Consider the following 22,660-nt stretch of genomic DNA (forward strand, 5'->3'; position numbering starts at 1 on the left):
GCACGATCAGGAATTTCGTTTTCCAAATTCAAATCGCAGCTTTACCCACTGCAAGCTGTATGCGACTGAACAAATCAAACTAGCCCCTCTGAGTCTGCTTCCTGGCTGTTAAAGAATAATAATACCGCAAGCCTCACAGGCTTGTTACGAGGTCATGATCAGCAAACTAACACAATGTAAGAAGAGTTCTTTTCAGGAATTCTAAGAACAGGCTGAGACTTTAGGAAAGAACTCGGGGAAAGCCCAACCGCCTCAAAGCACGAGCACAGCCCCCTGGCTGAAGTGCAGGCGGTGATTGGCTACTCAGCTTCTCCGTCCCGCCCCACCAGGGCTTCCGGTCCAATCGTGGCCGGCTTTGTGCCTACGTAAGTTCCCAGGGACCACCATGTGGGCGGTCCCCGTGAAGTTAAGCTGACGCGTTACGTCACGGTGGGCGGAAGTCCCGGCCGCTGTTTTGAAATCAGGCCGCCGGAGTCTTGGAAGCTCCTTCCACCGCGGAGGCCGGCAGCAACCCACCGGCGGGCGGACCCCCTGACGCTTATTTCCAAGCCCCGCCGGCCTGAGGCCGCAACCTCGCCATGTCCACCCCTCCGTTGGCGGCGTCGGGGATGGCGCCGGGGCCCTTCGGCGGGCCCCAGGCTCAGCAGGCCGCCCGGGAGGTCAACACGGCATCGCTCTGCCGAATCGGGCAGGAGACGGTGCAGGACATCGTGTACCGCACCATGGAGATCTTCCAGCTCCTAAGGAACATGCAGGTGGGAAGAAAGGCGCGCGCGCTCCTGGCTGTGCGTGGAGAGAGCGGGATGCTTCTTGGAAGAAAGGGGCGCTGGTTTAGTCGTTACGTGGGGCCCCTGGGTGTCAGCGGGGCTGTCCTGGGCAAACCTTAATTATAGGATCGCTCCATTTGCATTCTCAGAAGCATTTCCCAGTGATGCGCCTGCCCCCAAGACCCTGTGATGTAAGGGTGATGTTTTCCAGAGAGGACTTCTGAAAGACTGAACCCTCATTTTCTACATTCGCCCGGATTCTCTCATTCCTAGGCAAACTTTTGTACCTTTCAGGGTAAAGGTGGATCTCTCACTATTTAACCTCATTAGACTGTCTTAGGTTTCAGATCGTTTTCAAGTAAAATACTTTCTGAGGGTCTAAGGAGCTGAAGAATTCAGATTCTGCTAACCAGTTTTGTTAAACATTTTTATTTTGGTATAACTGACATACAATTAAATACATTTATATAAAGTTTTGACATATGTATATATACTTAGAAAACCATCACCCACCACCACCCCAGAAAGTTTCCTCATGCCCCTTTGAACTCTTTACTTCTGGCCCTTCCGTCCGCAGACAACTTCTGATTTGCTTTCTGGCACCATAAATTCGTTTGTATTTTCTAGAGTTTCATATAAATAAAATTATACACTATGTAGTTTTTTGTTTTGTTTTTTGGGCCTGGCTCCTTTGACTCAGGATGTATCAATAGTTCATTCCTTTTGATTGCTTAATAATGTTCCATTGTGTGATATATCACAATTTGTGTAACTGTTCATCTGTTGATGGGCATTTGGGCTCTTTCCACTTTGGAGCCATTATAAATAATGCTATGAATGTTTACCTAACAAATGTTTGTGTGAACACATGTTTCATTTCTCTAGAATGGATAGATGGGTAGGAGTGGAACTGCAACTGCTGGGTCATATGGCAAATAACTCTAATGTTTTGAGAAACTTTTCCAAAGTGGCCACACCATTCTGCATTCCCACCAGCAGTGTTTGAGGGTTCCAGTTACCCCTCATCTTGACAGCACTTGTTAGTGTATGTCTTTTTGCTTTACAGATTCATTCTCCCAGTCTGTGGCTTTTCATTCTCTTCACATGGCCTTTTGAAGAACAGACGTTTTAAATTTTGACGGAATCGAACTTAGCAATTTGTTCTTTTACAGATTTTGCTTTTGGCGTCATACCTAAAAAATCTTTGCCTCACCCAAACTGACAAACATTTTCTCCTATTTGTTTTCTTTTGGAAGTTTTATAGTTTTAGGTCTATGATGCACACTGACTTTGTTTTCTTATATATAATGGTAAATATGGATTCAAGTGCATTTTTTTGCATTTGGATATCCAATTATTCCAGCACCATTTTGCTTATCTTACTACTGTGTCATGTGGATATCATTCTTGTTTTATGAGGGTTCTGCCAGAGAGGTGAAGTGACTTGTCCAAAGCTAGTTGGTGATGGTAAATTTGAAACCGGGTCTTCAGACTCTTACAACTCTGATTTCAGTGGGTACGCTATAAAAGTAATTTGAGTGCATAGAAATCTTAACCGTGTCAATACGCCAGTGTGAAACACAATACAAAGGGAATCCAAAAGAAGATATGAAATCTTTAGCAACCATTTTTAAAAATTAATAGATTAATATCTAAAAATGACCAAAGTAGGATTAAATTATTTTTCAGAATTCGGTAAATATTTATTTTTACCCTGCTATATGCAAAGTATTGAATTAGGACTAGATCTTACAGCTGTCATTTATCAAGTACTTTCCTTGGTCAGGCACACTGTTGTAAGAATGTTTCTAAGAAGTCTTTTCGCCCTTATTTTACAGTTAAGGAAACAGGCTTAAAAAGAGAACTGAAGAGGAACAAATAAGAAGGAGACAAACCATATGAGACTCTTGACTCCGGGAAACAAACTGAGGGTTGCTGAAAGGAGGGATGGGGTAACTCATTTGATGGCCATTAAGGAGGCCATGTGATGTGATGAGCACTGGGTGTTATATGCAACCAATGAACCACTGAACACTATATCAAAAACTAATGATGGTACTACACGTTGGTTAATTGAATTTAAATAAAAAAGAGAGAATTTACCAACACACCTAACTAGTAGTTCTTCCTACTAATCTCTTTACAATGCTAACTTGCTGTCCAACGCTATATGATTAACAGAGATATAATACACACCCATGACCTACACTAAGAGAACCAAACTCTTTCCAAAAAGTATTATCAATAACTAGATTACATGTGGTCATATATTCAAAACCAATTTGTAAGGGACTATGATAGTTATTTCTTTGGGCCTCTTATGTTGTGAATTCTGTGGTTTAACTAATGTAAGACCCTTTGACGTGTGTCATAACTGGCTGAAAAAGAACAATGTGATCCTTCGTTTCCCAAACACTGGAAGAAGTGGCACAAAACGGACTACATGTAACCTTGTTATTTCTTAATACATTTTTAAGGTATTAAAAAAATGTAATTATCTTCTATATTATTAATCCAGAAGGATGAAGTGCCATAAATACAAACCACTGAGATTATTTCTAAGTATTTGTTTTAGAGAAATGGTTATTTATTAGTTCTCCATTAGCCTCTTGAGAATTTGATGAAAAGTACAGATTCTTTTTTTTATTATGATGTTATGTTAATCACCATACAGTACATTAGTTTTTAATGTAGTGTTCCATGATTCATTGTTTGCGTACAACACCCAGTGCTCCATGCAGAATGTGCCCTAATACCCATCACCAGGCTGACCCATCCCCCTAAGAGATTCTCTTCTGAGAAGAAGGCACATGTATATATTCTGAGTAAAATTTGAGGGGTAATTGTATTCAAGGATTGCTAGGTCCCAGCTTAAGATTCCCTGAATAAGAAAATACTGCTTTGGTTTTGTTATCCTTTAAATCTTAAAAAAAAATTCAATATAAAATCAGAATTCAGAGACTAAAAGAGGACGTTAAAGTGAAGAGTATCCCTCCCATCCCTGTATGCTGGCTGTCTAACCCCTTTCCACAGGCAATGAATGTTAATGCTTATTACTATTATGTATCCCTCCAGATATTCTGTGCATATTTAAGCAAATGTACGTTTGTTCTTTTATTTTTCCCCTCTTCACACAAATAATATGTATCATACACAACACTTTGCACCTTCTTTTTTATTTGGTATATTTTGGATTATTCATATTTGTCCAGAATATATTTCCTTTTCCTTTTAAGGTGTATATACATTAATACATTGCATGGAAATACTGTAATTTATTCAACCAGTTCTCTAGGCATTTGGGTTGGTTTTAATCTCTCACTATTATGCTGCAGTGAATAACCTCCTACATAAATGTGCAACTAAATCTGTAGGATAAATTGTTAGAAATGGCTTTGTGCTTCTGTAATTAAATTTTGATGAATTGCACTCCATGAGTTTTGTACCACCTTCTGCTACCATGTCCTAACCAAGACCAACAACCAGGCTCTGACTAATAGCGGGTTATATTTTGGGACCTTGGATCATGTGACAGATGAAACTCTACATTCTTCTAGTTTGAATGAGTTTGAGCATCTCTTCATATATTTATGAATCATTTATATTTCCTTTTCTGCTAGCTACTTGTTATAACCCTCTCCCTCAATTTATAAGATTTGGCTATTTCCATATTAGAAAAAACTTGGTCTATGTGATAGAACTTGCAAGTGTTTCTTTTCCCTGGTCTGTTGTTTGCCCTGCTTATGGAAGTTCTGCCATACATATGTACTTTTTAAGGTAGCCGAATTTACCAGTCTCAGGACTTTCAGGTTCTCTGTCTAGTAAGGAAGGACTTTTCCCATCCCCAAATCAGATACATTTCTGGGTTTTGTTTCAATTTTTACATCTAAAACTTTGAACCATATGGAATTTATCCTTCTATAAAGTGTGAGGTATGGCCCCAGCCCTACTTTTTCTAAAAGGGTGAATAATTTGTTTTCTTTCCTCCATTGGTTTCAGATGCTACTTTATACAAACGAATCTATTTGTGGATGCTCTATCCCATTTGGCTGCCTGTCTTTTATGTAGTAATCCCAAACATTCTTATATTTATTGTGACTCTGTAATGTGTTCACACTTATTTCCAAAATTGCCCTGGATGTCCTTATTTATTTTTCCACCTGTACTTTAGCATCAGCTTGATTAGTTTTGAGAAAAACCTGTTAGGGTTTTATTAGGTTGATTTAACCTGGAGAGATTTTACATCAGTGTGATGTTGAGTCTCACTAACCAAGAACACAAATATCCTTTTTTGTGTCCCTGTGAAGTATTTTAAGTTTTCATCTATATCTTGAAATTTTTAGAGTCTACTGGATATTTTATCTTTACTGCTGCTATTGTAAATGGTGTCTCTTTCCTTTCTCATTTTCGTTTGTTTCCATATATGAAAGCAAAGCTATTTTCTCTATATTAATTTTGTACCCACTCTTTTTGACTACCTTTGTTGATAATAGCACTCTATCATATCATTTATATCATATCAATAAAGAGTGATGATTATACTACTTCCTTTTTAATGTTTCAACTTTTTCTTTTTTTTTTTTCCAATTGCCTTGGCCAGTGCCTCCAGAACAGTATTCACTAGTAGTATTAGTGGTCTTAGTAGACTTCCTGTTCTGTTCCTGACTTCAGTGAGGATGCTTTTAATGTTTCCACATTAATCATGATGCTGACTTTTTAACTGAGATAAATGTATTTTATAGTGCTGGGAAATTTTTACTCAGTGTTTTATATTTGTTTTAAGATTGGATATTTAACACTGGATATTTAGCCTTTTGGTGTCAAGGGGTGCGATCATATATTTACAGATATTAGTATTCAAGAGTGAGATGGTTATTAATGAGTTCAGCTAAACATGTATACTACGGGTTTATATCAGGAGATCTTAGGCACTATTACAACTTATATTCTGTGGTAAAGGAACCTTGTCTCCCTCATATTAACTACTGTGCTGTAGCTTCTCGATCAGTGCCTCACACATGAAAAGTGTGCAAGAATTTTTCGAAGTAATTAAATCTTCCCTTCTTTGAAAATCTGATGCTGAGGCACCTGGGTGGCTCAGTTGTTAAGCATCTGCCTTCGGCTCAGGTCATGATCCCAGAGGCTGGGATTGAGCCCCTCATCAGGCTCCCTGAGCTTCTCCGTCTCCCGTCTCCCACATCCCCTGCTTGTGTTCCCTCTCTCGTTCTCGCTCTCTCTCTATATATAAATAAATAAATAAAATATTTAAAAGATAAAATATTATAAATAAATAATAAATAAAATATTAAATAAATAAAATATTAAAAATAAATAATAAATATTAAAAAATAAATCTGATGCTATCTATGAAAGGGTGAACTTGAGGAGGGTGATTCTTTGCATTTCAAAAGGATTTTGTTTTTCTTTATGCAGGGATTTCTTTTACATAACACACACTTCTTACTGAATTTTAAGTACAGATTTATGGATAAAATAATTCACTGAAGTAAAATAATTCAGACTGTACTTTAAAACCTTCCATGAGCGTTCACTATACTAAATACAGGGATTATAAATGTGAATAACTTACAGTCTTCACAAAGTAGAAAATATAGGCCAAGTATTAAACCTAGTAAATAAAGGTAGAGCTAAAGGTACAGTGCTTCTGTACACAAGATGTAATCATTATACTGCTTATTGTCACCCAAACAGGAAAGCAGGATCCTTTAAAACTTTTCTCTGATGGGTGAAAGTTCATAAATTGAAGGTTCATGAGAAATACTACATTGTGTGTAGTTTATCACCTTTGGGGGGATGAACTCACAACGCCTTTTCCCTTTAGAAGTTTTGACTGATTCAGCCTTTGATGTTTTATCACGTTTCTTGGAGTTATTGTCCTCAGAGTGTTTTAATGCTTGAGAATTTCTGAAAATCTTAATAAAAACTCATTTCTCCTTAACTTGTAAATCATAACACTGCAGGGAATTTGGAAATGATAGAAAAGAAGAAAATAATTATTCAAGTCGATCTCCCTGTTACATCTTCTATCAACTATGTTTAAGCCTTTCCAGTCTTTTTTTCGTTTACTGTTTTATCTACTTGTAATGATAATGTTTCCTGTTTTCTTTTTTTCCAAATACTGTACCATGCACCTTTTTTTGCATTCCTAGCCCATTTGTTTAGAAAAGAAGAGTAAACTGAGGTTTAGAAAAACAGCCTGATCTTCTAGCTATTGGATAGTAGTGTCTTGATTTTAAGACACTTTAATCCCCAAGATAAGTATATGAGTGAACACTTATAATCAAAGCATCTCTTGTACTAGAAAACGGTCTAAATAATGTTAATTCTAACAGTAGGATGATTTCACAGATCAAATTGTGGGAATAAAATATTGCACAGAATATTCTGATGTACAGAGATGTACAGAAAAAGGAATATTTTGTTCATGAGGTTCAGCAATGCACAAAAGGTATATTGAGTTATAAGTTCTATATAATAGTCAATTTCCACGTGTCTGTGATTTTACCATTTCAGTACATACTTTTGGCTTTTTTTATATATAAAACTCCTGAATTAAAAATATATAAGCATCCAAGACAGAGCTATGATCATAAGCAGTTACTTGTAATAATTAATGGTGCTCAAGTGCAGATTGATTTGTACCTCTCTCTCCTGCTGTTGATTTCTTTTTTTAGTAAAACTTTTGGTGACAGCTTTATGTTTTATTGCATGCCTTGAGCATCATAATTACCTTATAGTTAAGGTATTTTGAGATTTTTTTTTTATAGCAGCAGTATACTGTTCCTTTCTTCTGTGGAAAAGTCCTGATCTTCACTTTTTACTTTTCTTGTGCTGCTGCTTTGTTTTTTAAAGATTTTATTTATTTGAGAGATAGAATGAGATAGAGAGCATGAGAGGGGGGAGGGTCAGAGGGAGAAGCAGAGACTCCCTGCTGAGCAGGGAACCCCATGTGGGACTCGATCCCGGGACTCCAGGATCATGACCTGAGCCGAAGGCAGTCGCCTAACCAACTGAGCCACCCAGGCGCCCAGCGTGTGCTGCTGCTTTTTCTTTAAATTTATTTTGTTTTTAACTTCCCAGTTGAGTTTAGCAGCTTGCTGCCTTTATGTAATAGTAATATTAAAATTGTGGCATTATTTTTAAAGTTATAATCTACTTCAAAAATTAGAGGGGAAAGTATTTGAACTGGTCAGAGAGGCCTATCGTGAAGTTTTTTCTGGGGCTGTCTTATAGCACTGAAACAAGTACACCAAGGAGCTAACAAATGAGCAAGTATAATTCTTAAATTCTTAAAATTACCCTTGATTAAGTGTGAAGAACAGTTTGCTTTTATGCAGTGCTTAAAAAGTATTTCTGCTTTGCGAGCTTTACTTTTAGAAAATCTTGATTGTCGTTACTTCATATTTTTCTTGTTTTTGTTTTGCCTGATAAGCTGCCAAATGGTGTCACTTACCATACTGGAACGTATCAAGACCGACTAGCAAAGCTACAAGACCATCTTCGCCAACTTTCTATTCTCTTCAGGAAGCTGAGACTGGTCTATGACAAATGCAACGAAAACTGTGGAGGGATGGATCCCATTCCAGTGGAGGCAAGTTGTAGTGGTAGAGGGACGATGGACTGTAAGATGCCAGACATTTGTAATCTTTTCCTTTTTCTCCTTCTCTTTTCACAATATTTTCAGATTTCAAACTGTACTGGTTTTACTTTTGACTAGAGAAGGTGAAACTGATATATATACATAGAATTAGTACTATCTTTTCATGTTAATAATTTGTAGATTTGAACATCCAAGCCTGTGGTGAATTTTTGTTGTTGGGAGGAAAGAGTGGTCTGTGGCAATTTTTATTCTTGCTGCCAGGGTCTAAACAATTAAATCAGTGCATGATTTTTTTTAAATAGGAGTTTTAATAGTATTGTCAAATACTCTTAAAATCGTCTTCAAGGCAGTTCTCTATAGATGAAATATTATGTTTTCATTATTATTAATTCAGATTAGCTTAGTGGAATCACTTATTTTTGAAAATATATTTCTTAAACTTCATCTTGGGTCACAGATATATTTTCGTTCACTAAGTATATGATATTTTTATAGGTGGCCCTTTCCTGTTGACAAGTTCTATCTCTGCCAACAAAAGTAGCTGGGAAGGTTTGGATATTCTCTCACTACATATGGAGAACAATTTCATGTGACAAGTGCCTTCTTTCTGAGTGATCAGCATGTAAGGGATGAACAGAGGAAAGAGTAAACCGCAAAATGGCCTGAAAAGAAGTGGTCAAAGATATAGGAGAAAGATAAAAAATGTGGGCAACAATGTCAGATGCTGGAGAGAATTCAAGGGAAATTAGGAATGAAAATTGTCCAGTAGATTTTGCTAGAGGAAAATTGTTGTTATATATAAGGAGAGCTTTGTTGAAAAATTTCTTAGCAACAAGAAGTCAGATTGCAGTGGGTTGAAGATTAAACAGGAAATAAGGAACTGGAGCTCCCAAGTGGATATCCAGCTTTCAGAAAGCTTAGATAAAAAGAGGAAAACAGTAGATGGAAGGAGGGTTGGTGTCAAAGGTTTTGGGGAAAGGAAAGGAAAAAAGGGGGAGGGAAAAAACCTTTAAATGAGAGAGACCAGACATGTTTAGATTGTAAAGGAAGAAAACAGTACGGACAGCTTGGGAGCAGGGAGATAAATAATGGAAGACAAGAGGATAAAGAAATCAGAGCCCAGGAATGTAAATTAATCATCTTCAGGAAGGAGGACAGCTCTGCATTAGGAGAGAGGAAAGGAAGAAAGAGTGGTTATTATGTGAATGAGTTCATATTTGTCCCAAGAATTTGAAGAAGTTTGGCCAGATGACTCCTGGTTGTACCATTTGTGTACCTCTGGCCTGTTCCTGCATTGTTTTGTTTTGTTTTTTTTTTAAAAGATTTTATTTATTTATTTGAGAGAGAGAGAATGAGAGATAGAGAGCATGAGAGGGAAGAGGGTCAGAGGGAGAAGCAGACTCCCTGCTGAGCAGGGAGCCCGATGTGGGACTCGATCCTGGGACTCCGGGATCATGACCTGAGCTGAAGGCAGTCGCTTAACCAACTGAGCTACCCAGGTGCCCTCTTCCTGCGTTGTTGACATAAGATGGTAGAGACCAAATGATTCCTAAAATCTGTCACATTTATGAGGGGCTTCAAATAAACCTTATCACAAACCATACATATTTCATTATAAAATTCTGCGAGATGTTTCATTGCTATATAAATTTTTTTCTCCTACAAAAAACTTTCTCCCAACTAAAAGAAGTTAAAACCTCTAGAAATTTGCATAAACACTGAGGTTCTAGATAGCAAAGTAAATGACATTTATATAATGCACATCTGTGAAGTTCTTTTCTTTCTAGTATAGATGAAAGAAAGCCTGTTCTATCTCAATGGACTATAAATTTTTTAGGGGCAAGTATCACATCTTGTCATTTTTGCAGTATCTCACCCAGTGTCTGAAAGTTAAATATTTGCTGACTAAATGGATAGGCTATTACTTAACTGCATGTAACAACTAATGTTATAAGGGCTATTTTGCAAAAGAAACCTGAAAATAATGTATAGGAGCCACTGAAATGATAAACTTCTAATGGCTGTTATTTTAGGCCGTCACCTGAATTAAAATTTATTTATATACTACTAAAAGAAAAGCATAAAAATTAACCTTAATCAGAGAGACTTTCTATACCAGTGTAATCGGAAACTTTGCATCATGTTTTTGACTTTTAACTCTTTGTCACTCCCAGCAACTAATTCCATATGTGGAAGAAGATGGCTCAAAGAATGACGATCGGGCTGGCCCACCTCGTTTTGCTAGTGAAGAAAGGCGAGAAATTGCTGAAGTAAATAAAGTGAGTTATTAGCCTGTGTATTTTATATTTCAGAATTATGGATAAAAATTACAAGGGAGTCTGTATAACTCAAAGACATAGTTTAAATTATAGAATTACACAAAGTTGTTTCTGTGGCAAATTTAACCTAGTTAGAGTATAACCAAACACTAAAAAGGTAAGTAGAAATGCCACTTGAATAGTCAAAAGAGAGATCACAGAATTCATTACATAAAACTCTTAGAAAAGCTTCATAGGCACTCAGTCACAACTCATTTACTTTTTTCTTTTCTAGGCAGAATTCTGGCTTTTGAGCTTATAGCATATTTGGAGCAGCAAATGATAAAAATTTACAAATAGAAAATGTGAATATCTCAACACCTGAATAAGAAATTGAGTTATCCTTTAAAAAAAAAAAAAGGGGGGGGGGTGCCTGGGTGGCTCAGATGGTCAAGCATCTGCCTTCGGCTCAGGTCATGATCCCAGGGTCCTGGGATCGAGTCCCTCATCGGGCTCCCTGCTCAACGGGGAGCCTGCTTCTCCCTCTGCCTCTCTCTCTCTCTCATGAATAAATAAATAAAATCCTTAAAAAAAAAAAAAAGAAATTAAGAGTTATCAAAGCATTAGACAACACCACCCTCCATCTTGCAAAAGTTCCTAACTTGAATGTATTTATTACTGAATACTTTTAGAAGTTTAGAAGATAATGTTCAGATAGTTCTTGTGAAACAAAAAGATATAGGGAAAGTTGTCGGTTCATCCTGTGGTGGAAATATGGCCCACACTTACCAAAACGTAACAAATAGCACAATAAATAAAACTACCAATCTCCCTAATTCACTTACAAATACACACCCCTCCACCACCTGTTCTGATCCTGAAATTCTTAATTCTAGTTAATAGAATTCATCGGGGTATTAACAATTAATCCATCACAGCTAAAAAGGGGTTTTAAACATAATTTAGTTTATGTGTATAATACATAATGTCAGTAGATTAAATTGGAAAAAAAATTTTTTTTCTCAGATCTAAAAGACATTTGATAGAATTCAAATGTTACTGATTCAAAGAACACTTAAAACTATTAGTCTTTTAAAAAAAAAACTTATTTCAGATAAATAGCCAGCATTTTTATACAGGTGAAATATAGAACTAGTTCTGTTAAAGACAGGCCTAAAATAAGATGCCTTACACCACTGTGTTTATTATTATTTTAGAAGTTACAGTCAGAACAGAAAGAAAGGAAACAGAAACAAACTTTGGGAAACAGGGGTTATAATATTATATGCGAGCTTGTTAAGTTTGTACATAATATTATAACTCAAGCTTGTTAAGCTCAAAGAAAGTTGACTAACAACTAGAGTCATGTAGAGTTTGATAAAAGGGCTTTATACGAATGATACCGTTTTCTTATAATGCTATAAACCAACTAGATTATAAGATCCTATTCAAAATCGCAACAAGTATTAAGTAGTTAGGAATTATCAATGATATATGTGACTAAACTTATACATAAAAGAAGTTTTGAATAATTAAAAGAACACATGAAGTTCCTGCATGGGCAATAAATATTCTAAAAATGCCAGTCTTGAGTATGAATTCTCTTGAAAGTACACAGAATAATAAGATTTTAGTGCAATACCAATGAAAAAAACAAGTCCAAATTGGAATTTGTGTGTGTGAACATACTAAAACATCAAAGAAAATTCTCGTAAGAGTAATAAAACAACTCTTTGCTTCAAAAATTAAAACATGATAAGGACAATATTATAAAAAACAATAACTGTGAAATAATGGTACAGAATAGACAGATTAGTAAAATAATAGCCAGAAAAATATTCTTCCTGTTGTATATGAAAATTTATTATGTCAGAAGAGGGATTGTGTGGAAAATTTGTCTTTAAAAATAGAAACTTTGTGGGGAGATTATCTAGCTTTTACCTTATACCCTATGTCAAAATTAATTTCAGAGACCTGAAAAACAAAATATTGGAAAATAAGAGAAAAATGTATATCAAAACACAGGAGAAAGGAAAAAGCTGGATTTTATAAAATTTTAATTTTTTCATTAAAAGGAGAGATACAAATTAAGAATATTTCCAGCAAATTTGACAGTACGGAATGAGCATAAAGAACTTCGAGTAAGAAATTTGTAGGGAGTGAGGAGGGGATTGGGGAACTTCTAATTTATATCTTGAAGAATAAATGGCATTTGGTAGTCTGGAGATATGAGGCATTCATTTTTAAGAAGTGTTACAGGTTTCTGTTATTTCAAATTTTATCATAATTATCAAATAATTCATTAATTATCAAATAATCCATTAAAATGGATTAATTCACAGTAGATGTGCTGTTATTTTTCTCTGTAATAAGGATGTTTTTTTATAAGATACAGTGAAATATGTATATAAATAAAAGTGTTATAATGGTAACTTTACTTTCAGAGCATGTAACATAGAGTTTGTTCTCTACCATAGAAGATTTTATGATATTTTAGAAAAAAAAAAGTCTGTGTAAATTAGGAAAGATATAATTTTTCTAAATATATGTTTCATTTCACCTTTTATTTCTCTGAGTTGTTCTTATTTTTTCCAATTTGATCGCTTAGAAATAACTCACTCCTGATTTTCTTTAAAAGACCTTTCATATAATCAGAATACAATAATACTTTGACAGTGTATAATCAAAAAAATCCTATTAGCTACCGATTTAGAATTTTGTGAAGGATATAATTGGGTATAAGGGAAGGGTATAATTGATACAAAGGATAAGATGTATAAAAAAATTTCTTAAAAAAAAAATTTCTTTCCGCACTTGAGAATTTAGCTTCTATCCAGTCTCTCTCTCCTGGACCCACCTACATACTTCCTTCCCCCAGTCTTTTCAATGCAGTTATATCATAATTGGCGTTCAATAAATAGTCTGTGTTTTTATTATTAGGGCACATAAATATTGTTTATTGGTTAGCCACATAGTAAACTAGGGTCACATTTCCTTGAACAATTTTTTGTCCTCCTGGAGTTAATTCTGTAATTTTTTAAAATTTTTCATTCTTTATGCATCTGGGGCAGCATCTCAGCACTGTTTTCTAACTTTTCCACAGAGTCAAAATTATCAGGCACTTTAATGGTTCTTTTTTCCTCCCTAGAGTTTTCCATCTTCTCGATAGGTCTGGATTAAGTGTTCTCTAGGCTTGCTGTTCAGCACTGTCCTGAGGCTTCCTTCACTTCTTCTGTTGGCTTCACTGTTTCCTCAGCCTCATATCTTCCTCTTTCTTGGTTTACTGTCTTGTTGGTAAGGTACATACATCAGTGGCTTCTTCGGAAGGAATGTAGGGACTTAAGTTTAGTCCTCCCATAGCTGTCCACTTGATAGTTTGGCTGGCTATAAAATTCTATGTTGTAAATTTATTTCCATCAGAAATTTGAAGGTATTCTTCCATAATCTTCTCAAATAGGGTTTGGCAAACTTTAAAGGACCAGATAATAAATATTTTAGGTTTCATGGGACATATATGATCTTTGCTGTAATGTAAAAACCATCCTTAGCTCACAGGCCTTACAAAAACAGGTCATGTGCCATAGATTGCAACCCCTATTTCATTTTGTTGTCTTTCCAGATGGAGGCTCTGAAAGATCCGGTGAACTCTGGTGCTTAATCATAAGCCATTTATATTTAAGAATGAGACACTAGAAAGCTAATACTAGGCTTTGTAAGTAAGTGGACTTAATCATGTTGAGTTTGGGAAGCAAGTTGGCTTTTTGTCGGGGGAGACCCCCAACTATCATTTTCTGAGGGTTTTTTTTTTTTCTTTAAGGCTGTTTAGTTTCTTCAGAAAAGAATCTTCCAGTGCCCTACACAGAGAGATTTGCTCTTGTCTTCTTGCCTTCTGCTGTGCTGGTGACACTGAATTGTGGTTCAGTTTCATAGGAAACAAACCTCCTAATCCTTAGAGGTGGGGTGGGGCACGGGGAGAGAGTACTCAGTCAGTCACCTACTCATGAGGAGTGGGAGTGAGCACCTGGCACTCTTGCTAGTCCCTGGAGCTCTTTCAGGTGTTCCTCCAGTTCTTATCCCCAGGCCTCACCTGGGCTGTTGCCATGGCACCCGCCTCATCTCCATGGAGGGGCAGCCCTGTTCTCAGTCATGCTGTCCCTGAATCCACCTGGGCTGTAGTTTCCTCCCAAGTCATTTACCACTCCCCTTCTACTTTTCCTCTCAAACTACCACCTCGCATCTGCTACTGTCTCCTTTCTGATCATTTTTCTCCACATAGGATTATAGGTTTTTCCATTTCTCTCCTGCCGTTTTATTAGGGTTTTGAGAAAAAGAAGAGAGATAAACACATGTATTTAGTCCACAGTGTTTACCTGCAACAAGTTGATTTCAATACACAGAATAGATATACAGTATTTCTGAAGATTTGTCTATTTATGGAATAAAAGCCCATATTCAAATTTTGTGTTCCCATTTATACTTCAGGCACTTAAGAACTCTTTCTTTGATTAAATCATTTGAATCTGCTGATTTTGCTGTTAATAAGTGCTTCTAACTTTGGGGTAGAACTTGTTTTAGTTAACATATTGAACTGAAGGTTATTACAATGAAAAAAGAATCTATTTAGATGTTTTAATTGAAAAGATTTAAAGCTTAGCCCTGTATATCTCTAGGAATTCTTTTTTTAAAGAGAATTTAGGGGGAGACTATCTTGAGTGGCAGGGGAAGTCCTCATTTGATGGCCTCACAGCTCTCTCTCCCTTCCTAGGGACTGTTATTATATTTTGAAACAGGACTAGAACATTAGGTAGTAAACAAGAGGTTTAAAAAAAAAAAAGGGAGGGGGGAGGACTAAGATGGTTAACTCAAACTAAAATCCAAAAAATAAAGAAGGCAGGAGAGATTAAATAGCTAAAAACCAAGCAGAGTGGATTTTTTTAACCTAAAGATGTCTGTGAATTGAATGTAACACATATTTTGACTCTTAATAAAGTTATGTATTTTTTTTAAGATTTTTATTTATTTAAGAGAGAGAATGAGAGACAGAGAGAGCACACATGAGACGGAGGAGGGTCAGAGGGAGAAGCAGACTCCCTGCTGAGCAGGGAGCCCGATGCGGGACTCGATCCTGGAACTCCGAGATTATGACCTGAGCCGAAGGCAGTCACTTAACCAACTGAGCCACCCTTAATTAGTGCTACTAACATTATTTATTCTTTTCTTCCAACTTCATCCAACTTTGTACTTCCCTTCTAGAATAGAAGATTAAAATATATAACTGGAAATTTTTATAGTACTGAGTAAGGTCATGACCAATGGATATGTTTTTCTCCCTTGATGGCTCACACACCTGAATGTTTCTGTGAAGAATGTTTTCTTAATAGCTAACCTGCAGATGGTAAAATAGTGCCCTAATCTAATTATTTAATCACACAGATACTACTAAAAAACAAAGTTTAAATTCTTTGATTTAATTTTCAACTACTTATAAATATCTGTATTCATAAACTTAAATTTTTATATTCCTTTTGTCTATTTTTATCAATTCTCTTACCTGTTACACATTTTTTTAAGTTATTAGGTGGTGGTAGGAGAGCTTTAAGGTTCACAGTAATCTGAGCTAGTAACAAACGTCAAAGTAATTTGATAGAGAATATTAAAATGAATAATTTTTAATGGTAGCCATATATTTTTTTTAATACCAACAGGCCATATTTACCTGGAAAACAAAGAACAAGCTTAAAAATGATGGCTAGGGGATTTTTTTCCCTTGTTTTTTCTCTTCTAGGATTTGGAAAGCTTTTGATTTGGCTTTTTGGTTTTTTTACTGAATATTAAAATATTCATATAATTGGGTACCTGCTCTGTGCCAATTATCATTCTAAGTGTGGGAGTTTCTGCGATGAATCAGTCAGATGTGTTGTCTACCACTGTACACACACATTTCACACAAATGGATAAGTGTCTTCTCTGAGGGCAGGAGACTAATGGAAACAAAGCAACATCCTTCCATGTACCCGTTTGTTGTGATATTTACAAAAAAAAAACCCAAAACCAAAAAACCTGGAATTTAAATAAAGACTTTTTAAAAAATCAGACCAGGGCGCCTGGGTGGCTCAGTTGGTTAAGCAACTGCCTTCGGCTCAGGTCATGATCCTGGAGTCCCGGGATGGAGTCCTGCATCACGCTCCCTGCTCAGCAGGGAGTCTGCTTCTCCCCCTGACTCTCCCCCCCCATGCTCTCTCTCTCATTCTCTCTCTCAAATAAATAAAATCTTTAAAAAAAAATCAGACCGTATTTTTAATACATTGACATTTGCTTATTTTAAATGATTAAGTGCTTTATGGACCTATATAACAGGAATAAAATTGTATTCTTGGCATTCAATTAAAAATATTCAAAAACTTATTACAATGTATATTTTATTTTTATTCTAAATAAGCTACATAAAAAAGCTTTATGTACCCCTCATTTAACTTTCATTTTCAAAATATTATATCTTTGTGTATTTAAAATTGTACAGAACAACACATTGATGGTGTGTTTACTACTTAATATACAGTCTGATTTCTTTTTTTTTTTTTTTTAAAGATTTTTTATTTATTCATTTGTCAGAGAGAGAGAGAGAGAGAGAGCACAAGCAGAGGGAGAAGCAGGCTCCCTGCTGAGCAAGGAGCCTGATGCGGGACTTGATCCCAGGATCCCGGGATCATGACCTGAGCCGAAGGCAGACGCTCAACCGACTGAGCCACCCAGGCGTCCCTACAGTCTGATTTCTAACGACGAATATACCACCAATACCTGCCATAGGCCATAAAATTTGGGGGCACAAAATTTTGTAATCCGTATTTGATGTAAATCATGAGTTGATAGGATGGCCTAATTCAGTAGTCAGATTTTTGGCTTATTTAAATACTTTTCATTTTCTCTTCATACATTCTGGAATCTATACGCCCTGATACTCATGTAAAGACAAAACACTTGTTTGAGACTCTATGTATGAAGGACATCAGAATGAGTTCGATTTTGCTTGAACTCTTTTGTTGATGGGAAAACGAAAGAGGTACCGTGGGTATTTTTTACAGGTTTGATGTGTAATTGAGTCCATGCACTTAGAAATTAAAGCATTTTTGACCAGTGGTCACAGCCTTTATAGGAATATTACATGGCATGACTTAACATAAACATATTTTTTAAGTGTCTGCTCTACTTACACATTCACCTGTTGATGTAACAAATTAGGCACAGCTGATGGATTTTGATAATAGCAGCTGTCAACCTCTGTTAAAATCAATCAGGGGCAAGACTGTATATATTAAATCCTGTATCATGTCATGAAAATTTATTTACAATTTAACCACTAATAAGCATAACTGTCAGCTTGCTGTTGATAGTGCCATGATGTGTTTTGGCTCTGGGTATCTTTCTTGTATGCTAATTTTTAATTTAAAACTTTGTGGCATCTTTGAGAAAAACTTTCCAAGTGCTTTAAAATACGTATTTTTTTAATTACTTTTACCTAGAGTTGAATATTACCTTGAAAATACCCTACATTTTTTAGTTCTCTTAACTTCTTTTTTTTTCTAAAGATTTTATTTATTTATTTAACAGAGAGAGATCACAAGTAGGCAGACAGGCAGGCAGAGGGAGAGGGAGAAGCAGGCTCACTGCTGAGCAGGGAGCCCGATGCAGGGGCTTGATCCCACGACCCTGGGATCATGACCTGAGCCGGAGGCAGACGCTTAACCGACTGAGCCACCCAGGTACCCCATAGTTCTCTTAATTTCTTAAGAATGAGGCTACTTTTTTTTTTAAACAAGTATATTAGAATTTGTATTTCCAAATGACTATTCTTTAAAAGTAGTCCTATTGGCTAAATTGCACATTTATGCCAGTGATGCATCCGTTAATGGAAGCCATCAGACCTGTTTTGATATTGATTTTAAACTGTATTTTTAACTACCCAAGAATATAATTTTATTGCTTCTAATAATTTATACCAAAAATTTGACCAGTGAGCTTATTTCACTAGACTTGGCCTTTGAGTGGTTTCAGTTTTTAAAACTTAAATTATTCCTCCTTCTTCTTTTCTATGGACACAGATTTTTCACCACCGAAATGATTCAGGAGACTCCATCCCACACATTTGTCCAGTTAACCTTTTTCATTCAAGTTTAAATCATATTTTTTCTTCAAGAATTTTAATGGTCCCTATTGCCCACTACCAAGCTCAAGTTTATCCCCCTTCCACTATTGCTGACCACCAGTTTTTCTAGGCCCTGTGTTTGCTGACCTTACCAGTAAGAGGCCGTGTCTCTTTTTGGGTTACACAGCATCTGCCTTACCAGGTTATACAATCTAGTCAATGTGGGCATTATCTTCCTCCTCCTTGATGCAGAATTTCTTCAAGGCAGGGACCGTTCCTCATTCATTTTTCTCCCCTCACAATGCCTAACCCAGAACCTGGTACATAATATACCCTCAGTAAATGTAGAACAGAAAGTGTTACAGGCTCCAAATTCCATTCCAAAGAAAAGTTGTGAAACTTAAAAGTAAGCATACTCAAAGTATGTCAGAAGGTACTAATTCAAATAAGACTTTTTTTTTTTTTTAATCTACTCACATTTTAATCTTCCTTTTATTCTTAGTCAGTAGCTCTTTTCCATTCTCCCTGAAAAGAGATTTGAGAGGGGAGGTCACAGGAGCTGCAGTCCCTCCTAGCTAGGGGGCAAGTGATGGCTCAATGTGATGGGCAGCTGACTCTGAACCATGCTGAAGCCAGTCATTAGTTCACTCAACTAAACGTAACTGGTTTTCAGCACATGTGTCCGCATAACTGACTGTCCTCTTGGGTCTGGGTGTACAGGGAGTAGAACTGGCAGGGGCCTCGTAAGTTATATGATGCCATCTGATGAGGAGGAGGAATTTATCTAAGATGAAAGAGCAAGTTAGAGGCAGAGTTAGCACTGGGACTGAGGTTTCCAGCCTCCCAGGATACCGTAGAGCACCTTTACTCTTCTAGCCGTCTGTGTGCTGCTCCCCTAGCCTGCTGGCAGAAGTATCCATTTCTTGCTCCCTAGGATGCAGAGGACTTCATGGGCTTGGTACTGGCCATCTGGTCATCCGTCAGCTCACCATTATGAGGGTCCATCTGATTAGATTCTGTACACAGTGGCTTCAATAACTGCCACATACTTCTGACAACAGAGCCCAGAAGATGGAGACTGAGTCACTAAAGTTCCAAGAGCATCTTCCTCCCAAAAACAGTGTTAAAGTGAGCTTCATGATACTGTGTACTGTACATATGCCCTGTTGTTTTATCTGTATTGTATTAGTTATCTTCACAAATATGAATTAAATTTAATATTGAACATTAAAATCTATATAAGTTGTTTTTCTGTTTTCCAGTAAGTTTCTTGGTCCTCCCTTTTAGCTACTTCCTATTACTTCTCTAACTCTAGATAAAATAGGAGTAACTTACTTAATCTTAGTTGGCTCTTTAATGAAATCAAAATGAAGATTTTTAGGCCTCTTTATAATGAGCATATATACTGCTTTATCTGGAGGTATTTTAATATAGCATCTTTAAAATTATCTAATTAAAGATATTTCCTAATGTAATGTTTCTAAAAGGTTAGTGAATAACATTATTATTATTATTATAATAACTAGTAAGTACTTTGGCCGGAAGTTCTCTATTTTGTTTTACCTAAGCAGACATTTGCCACATAGGCTTTGAAGGAAGGATGCTTAAAGAGAAACCCAGATACAGAGACACAGCTGTGGGCCATGGGCCTTCAGGGCACCCAGCAGATCTCAGTCATGAACAAGATTATGTCAGAGACTGTGCCACCGGGTCTGCAGTTTTCAGAGTCTGAAGTAGATCGCACTTCATCCTGTGGTCAGTGACTTCTGCCACATTTCTGAAAGCCCAGTTGCTTCAGGCATTGTATTTTCATTAAACTTCATTTCCTATATTGACAGTTCTTTTACGTTCAGTGTCTACAAGGAACATTCGTTGAATGCCTACTTATATGCCATGCCCGATTTTAACACAGTTATGTCATTCAGATCTTTTAATCCTCTTCTGAGGCAGGTTCAGTTATCCCCATTTTTCTGACGTGGAAGCTGAGGCGCAGAGAGGTTAGGTAATTTGGCCAACGTCACATACTTAGCTAGTGAAGGAGGGGAGTGTAAACGCAGAGGGTCTGACGCGCGGTCACCCTCTTGACCATCATGTTACACTGCATCTTGGAAAACCTCCATCTTGGGTTTGTTTTTTTTTTTTTTTCTGGCTACAAATTTATTCAACACAAAACATCTCCAACTTTACTGAGGTGGCTGACCACGTCCGCGACCAAATCCGCCTCTAAACTGGAACTCAGTTGCTGACCCAGCCCCAGCCTCAGCTTTCTTGTCGGCACCAGGGGGCACAGCGCTTCGTCTGTGGGTGTCTCTGTCAGCCTCCCCTCGTGTGAGTCTTTTTTTTTTTTTTTTTTTTTAAAGATTTTATTTATTTATTCATGAGAGAGAGAGAGAGAGAGAGAGAGAAGCAGAGGGAGAAGCAGGCTCCCAAGGAGCAGGGAGCCTGATGCGGGACTCGATCCCAGGACCCTGGGATCATGACCTGAGCCGAAGGCAGACGCTTAACCATCTGAGCCACCCAGGCGCCCCCCTCGTGTGAGTCTTGCAGGTCGCTCTCCCTCCAGACCTTTGGGCCGTGGTTGGCCAGTCTCAGGGCGGCTGTGGCGCAGAGTAGCGGGCACAATCTCGGGGGGCAGGTGGAGGTAATCACGGAGATACTGGATGCTCTCGTTGGTAAGGTACCAGTAGAAATGTCTCCAGGCAAACTGTTCCTTTACGTACCCTCGTGATTTGAGAGACGGCATGGCCTTCATGACGTGAAGGTTGGGTACATTCTTGTCTGCCAGCTCAGGATGTTTGGGCATGTGGACATCCTTCTTGGCCACCATCACTCCCTCCTTGAAAAGGAGTTCATAAATGGCAATTCGGTTCTTCTTGGGCATCAACATCTCGGCAGCTTCTACGTCCGGGGCCGGAGCTGGAAAGCTCCATCTTGGGTTTTGTGACAATTAGATGTTTAGCTTAATTTCTTTGATGGTGGGAGTGGAGGCAGAAAGGCAGGGTCAGGGGCTGGAGCCAGAGGCCTCTACAGGCTGAATTAGACTTCAGTACGCCTTCAGAGAGTGTTAGTGGCCAGAAAAGGGTTGAGACCTTCCCCATTAAGGAAATACTTAGCTTAATTTCCATCTGGATCATTAGAGTTCTAACTTATGACATGTTAATCTTCATAACTTCATGGTCTATAATTCACAAAACATTTTTGATAAATTCTTTTGTTTCTACAGAAACTCAAACAGAAGAATCAACAGCTGAAGCAAATTATGGATCAATTACGAAATCTCATCTGGGATATAAATGCCATGTTGGCAATGAGGAACTAAACTGATATTTAAATTTCCTGCTTTTCACATTATGCCATTTCCCCCCCCTTAAGTGTTTTTTCCCTTTGAAGATTATTTATCTGCTTTTATTCTACTCACTAGAATTAAAGTTCCTATTTTTACATTGCAATTTTATATTAAAGTATTCATTGGCAGTTTTTTTTAAGCTATTGATTCTATGGAAGATTATTGTAATAAACTTTGATAGGGCTTATGTTTTGGTTAATCTTCATGAATTGAATTCTTTAAGCAAAATAAGTTTTGTAAATAAATTTTTCAATTTGATCAATGGTGGTTTTGCTCATTTTATTACCCTTTTAGGAGAGTTAAAGGTTTAAACATTTTTGCGAATGAAAATACCAAGTACAGTCTATCTGTGATACAAACTAATTAAAATTAAACATGTAAGTCTCCACTTCAACTCAATTTTTTTTTAAATTTAGAGTCCCAAACAGGTTAAAATGAGAAAATAGTTAACCTGTATATTGCTGTAAATAGACGAAAATTACTATTACCATGCGTTTCATGTGTGGGGTCTTACCTAGAATGACC

General features: G+C 37.0%; 2 protein-coding genes across 3 annotated transcripts; one reads left to right on the forward strand and one right to left on the reverse strand.

The window, feature by feature from the left end:
- The first annotated feature begins 422 nt into the window (after positions 1 to 422).
- MED30 (mediator complex subunit 30) lies at positions 423 to 22,393 on the forward strand. Of its 2 annotated transcripts, XR_012378307.1 has the most exons (5): positions 423 to 755; positions 8,221 to 8,379; positions 10,563 to 10,667; positions 14,266 to 14,362; positions 22,013 to 22,393. XR_012378307.1 is itself a non-coding variant. In XM_025871027.2 (4 exons), the coding sequence occupies exons 1-4, from the start codon at positions 579 to 581 to the stop codon at positions 22,106 to 22,108; spliced, it is 537 nt and encodes a 178-aa protein (XP_025726812.1). In that variant the 5' UTR covers positions 425 to 578; the 3' UTR covers positions 22,109 to 22,393. The 2 variants fall into 2 exon arrangements, 1 of the variants encoding a protein (XP_025726812.1); XM_025871027.2 differs by lacking the exon at positions 14,266 to 14,362 and having other exon boundaries at positions 425 to 755.
- Positions 20,916 to 21,708, reverse strand: LOC112823336 (small ribosomal subunit protein eS10-like). The gene is made up of 2 exons (XM_073893134.1): positions 21,307 to 21,708; positions 20,916 to 21,112 (listed from the first exon to the last, which is right to left on the reverse strand). Exons 1-2 carry the CDS (start codon positions 21,674 to 21,676, stop codon positions 20,973 to 20,975), a joined length of 510 nt encoding a protein of 169 aa, XP_073749235.1. The 5' UTR covers positions 21,677 to 21,708; the 3' UTR covers positions 20,916 to 20,972.
- Positions 22,394 to 22,660: the final 267 nt, after the last annotated feature.

Source organism: Callorhinus ursinus, unplaced genomic scaffold, assembly GCF_003265705.2.
Source record: "Callorhinus ursinus isolate GAN/ISIS: 27379988/994484 unplaced genomic scaffold, GSC_fseal_2.0 scaffold5, whole genome shotgun sequence".
Classification (NCBI taxonomy): domain Eukaryota; kingdom Metazoa; phylum Chordata; class Mammalia; order Carnivora; family Otariidae; genus Callorhinus; species Callorhinus ursinus.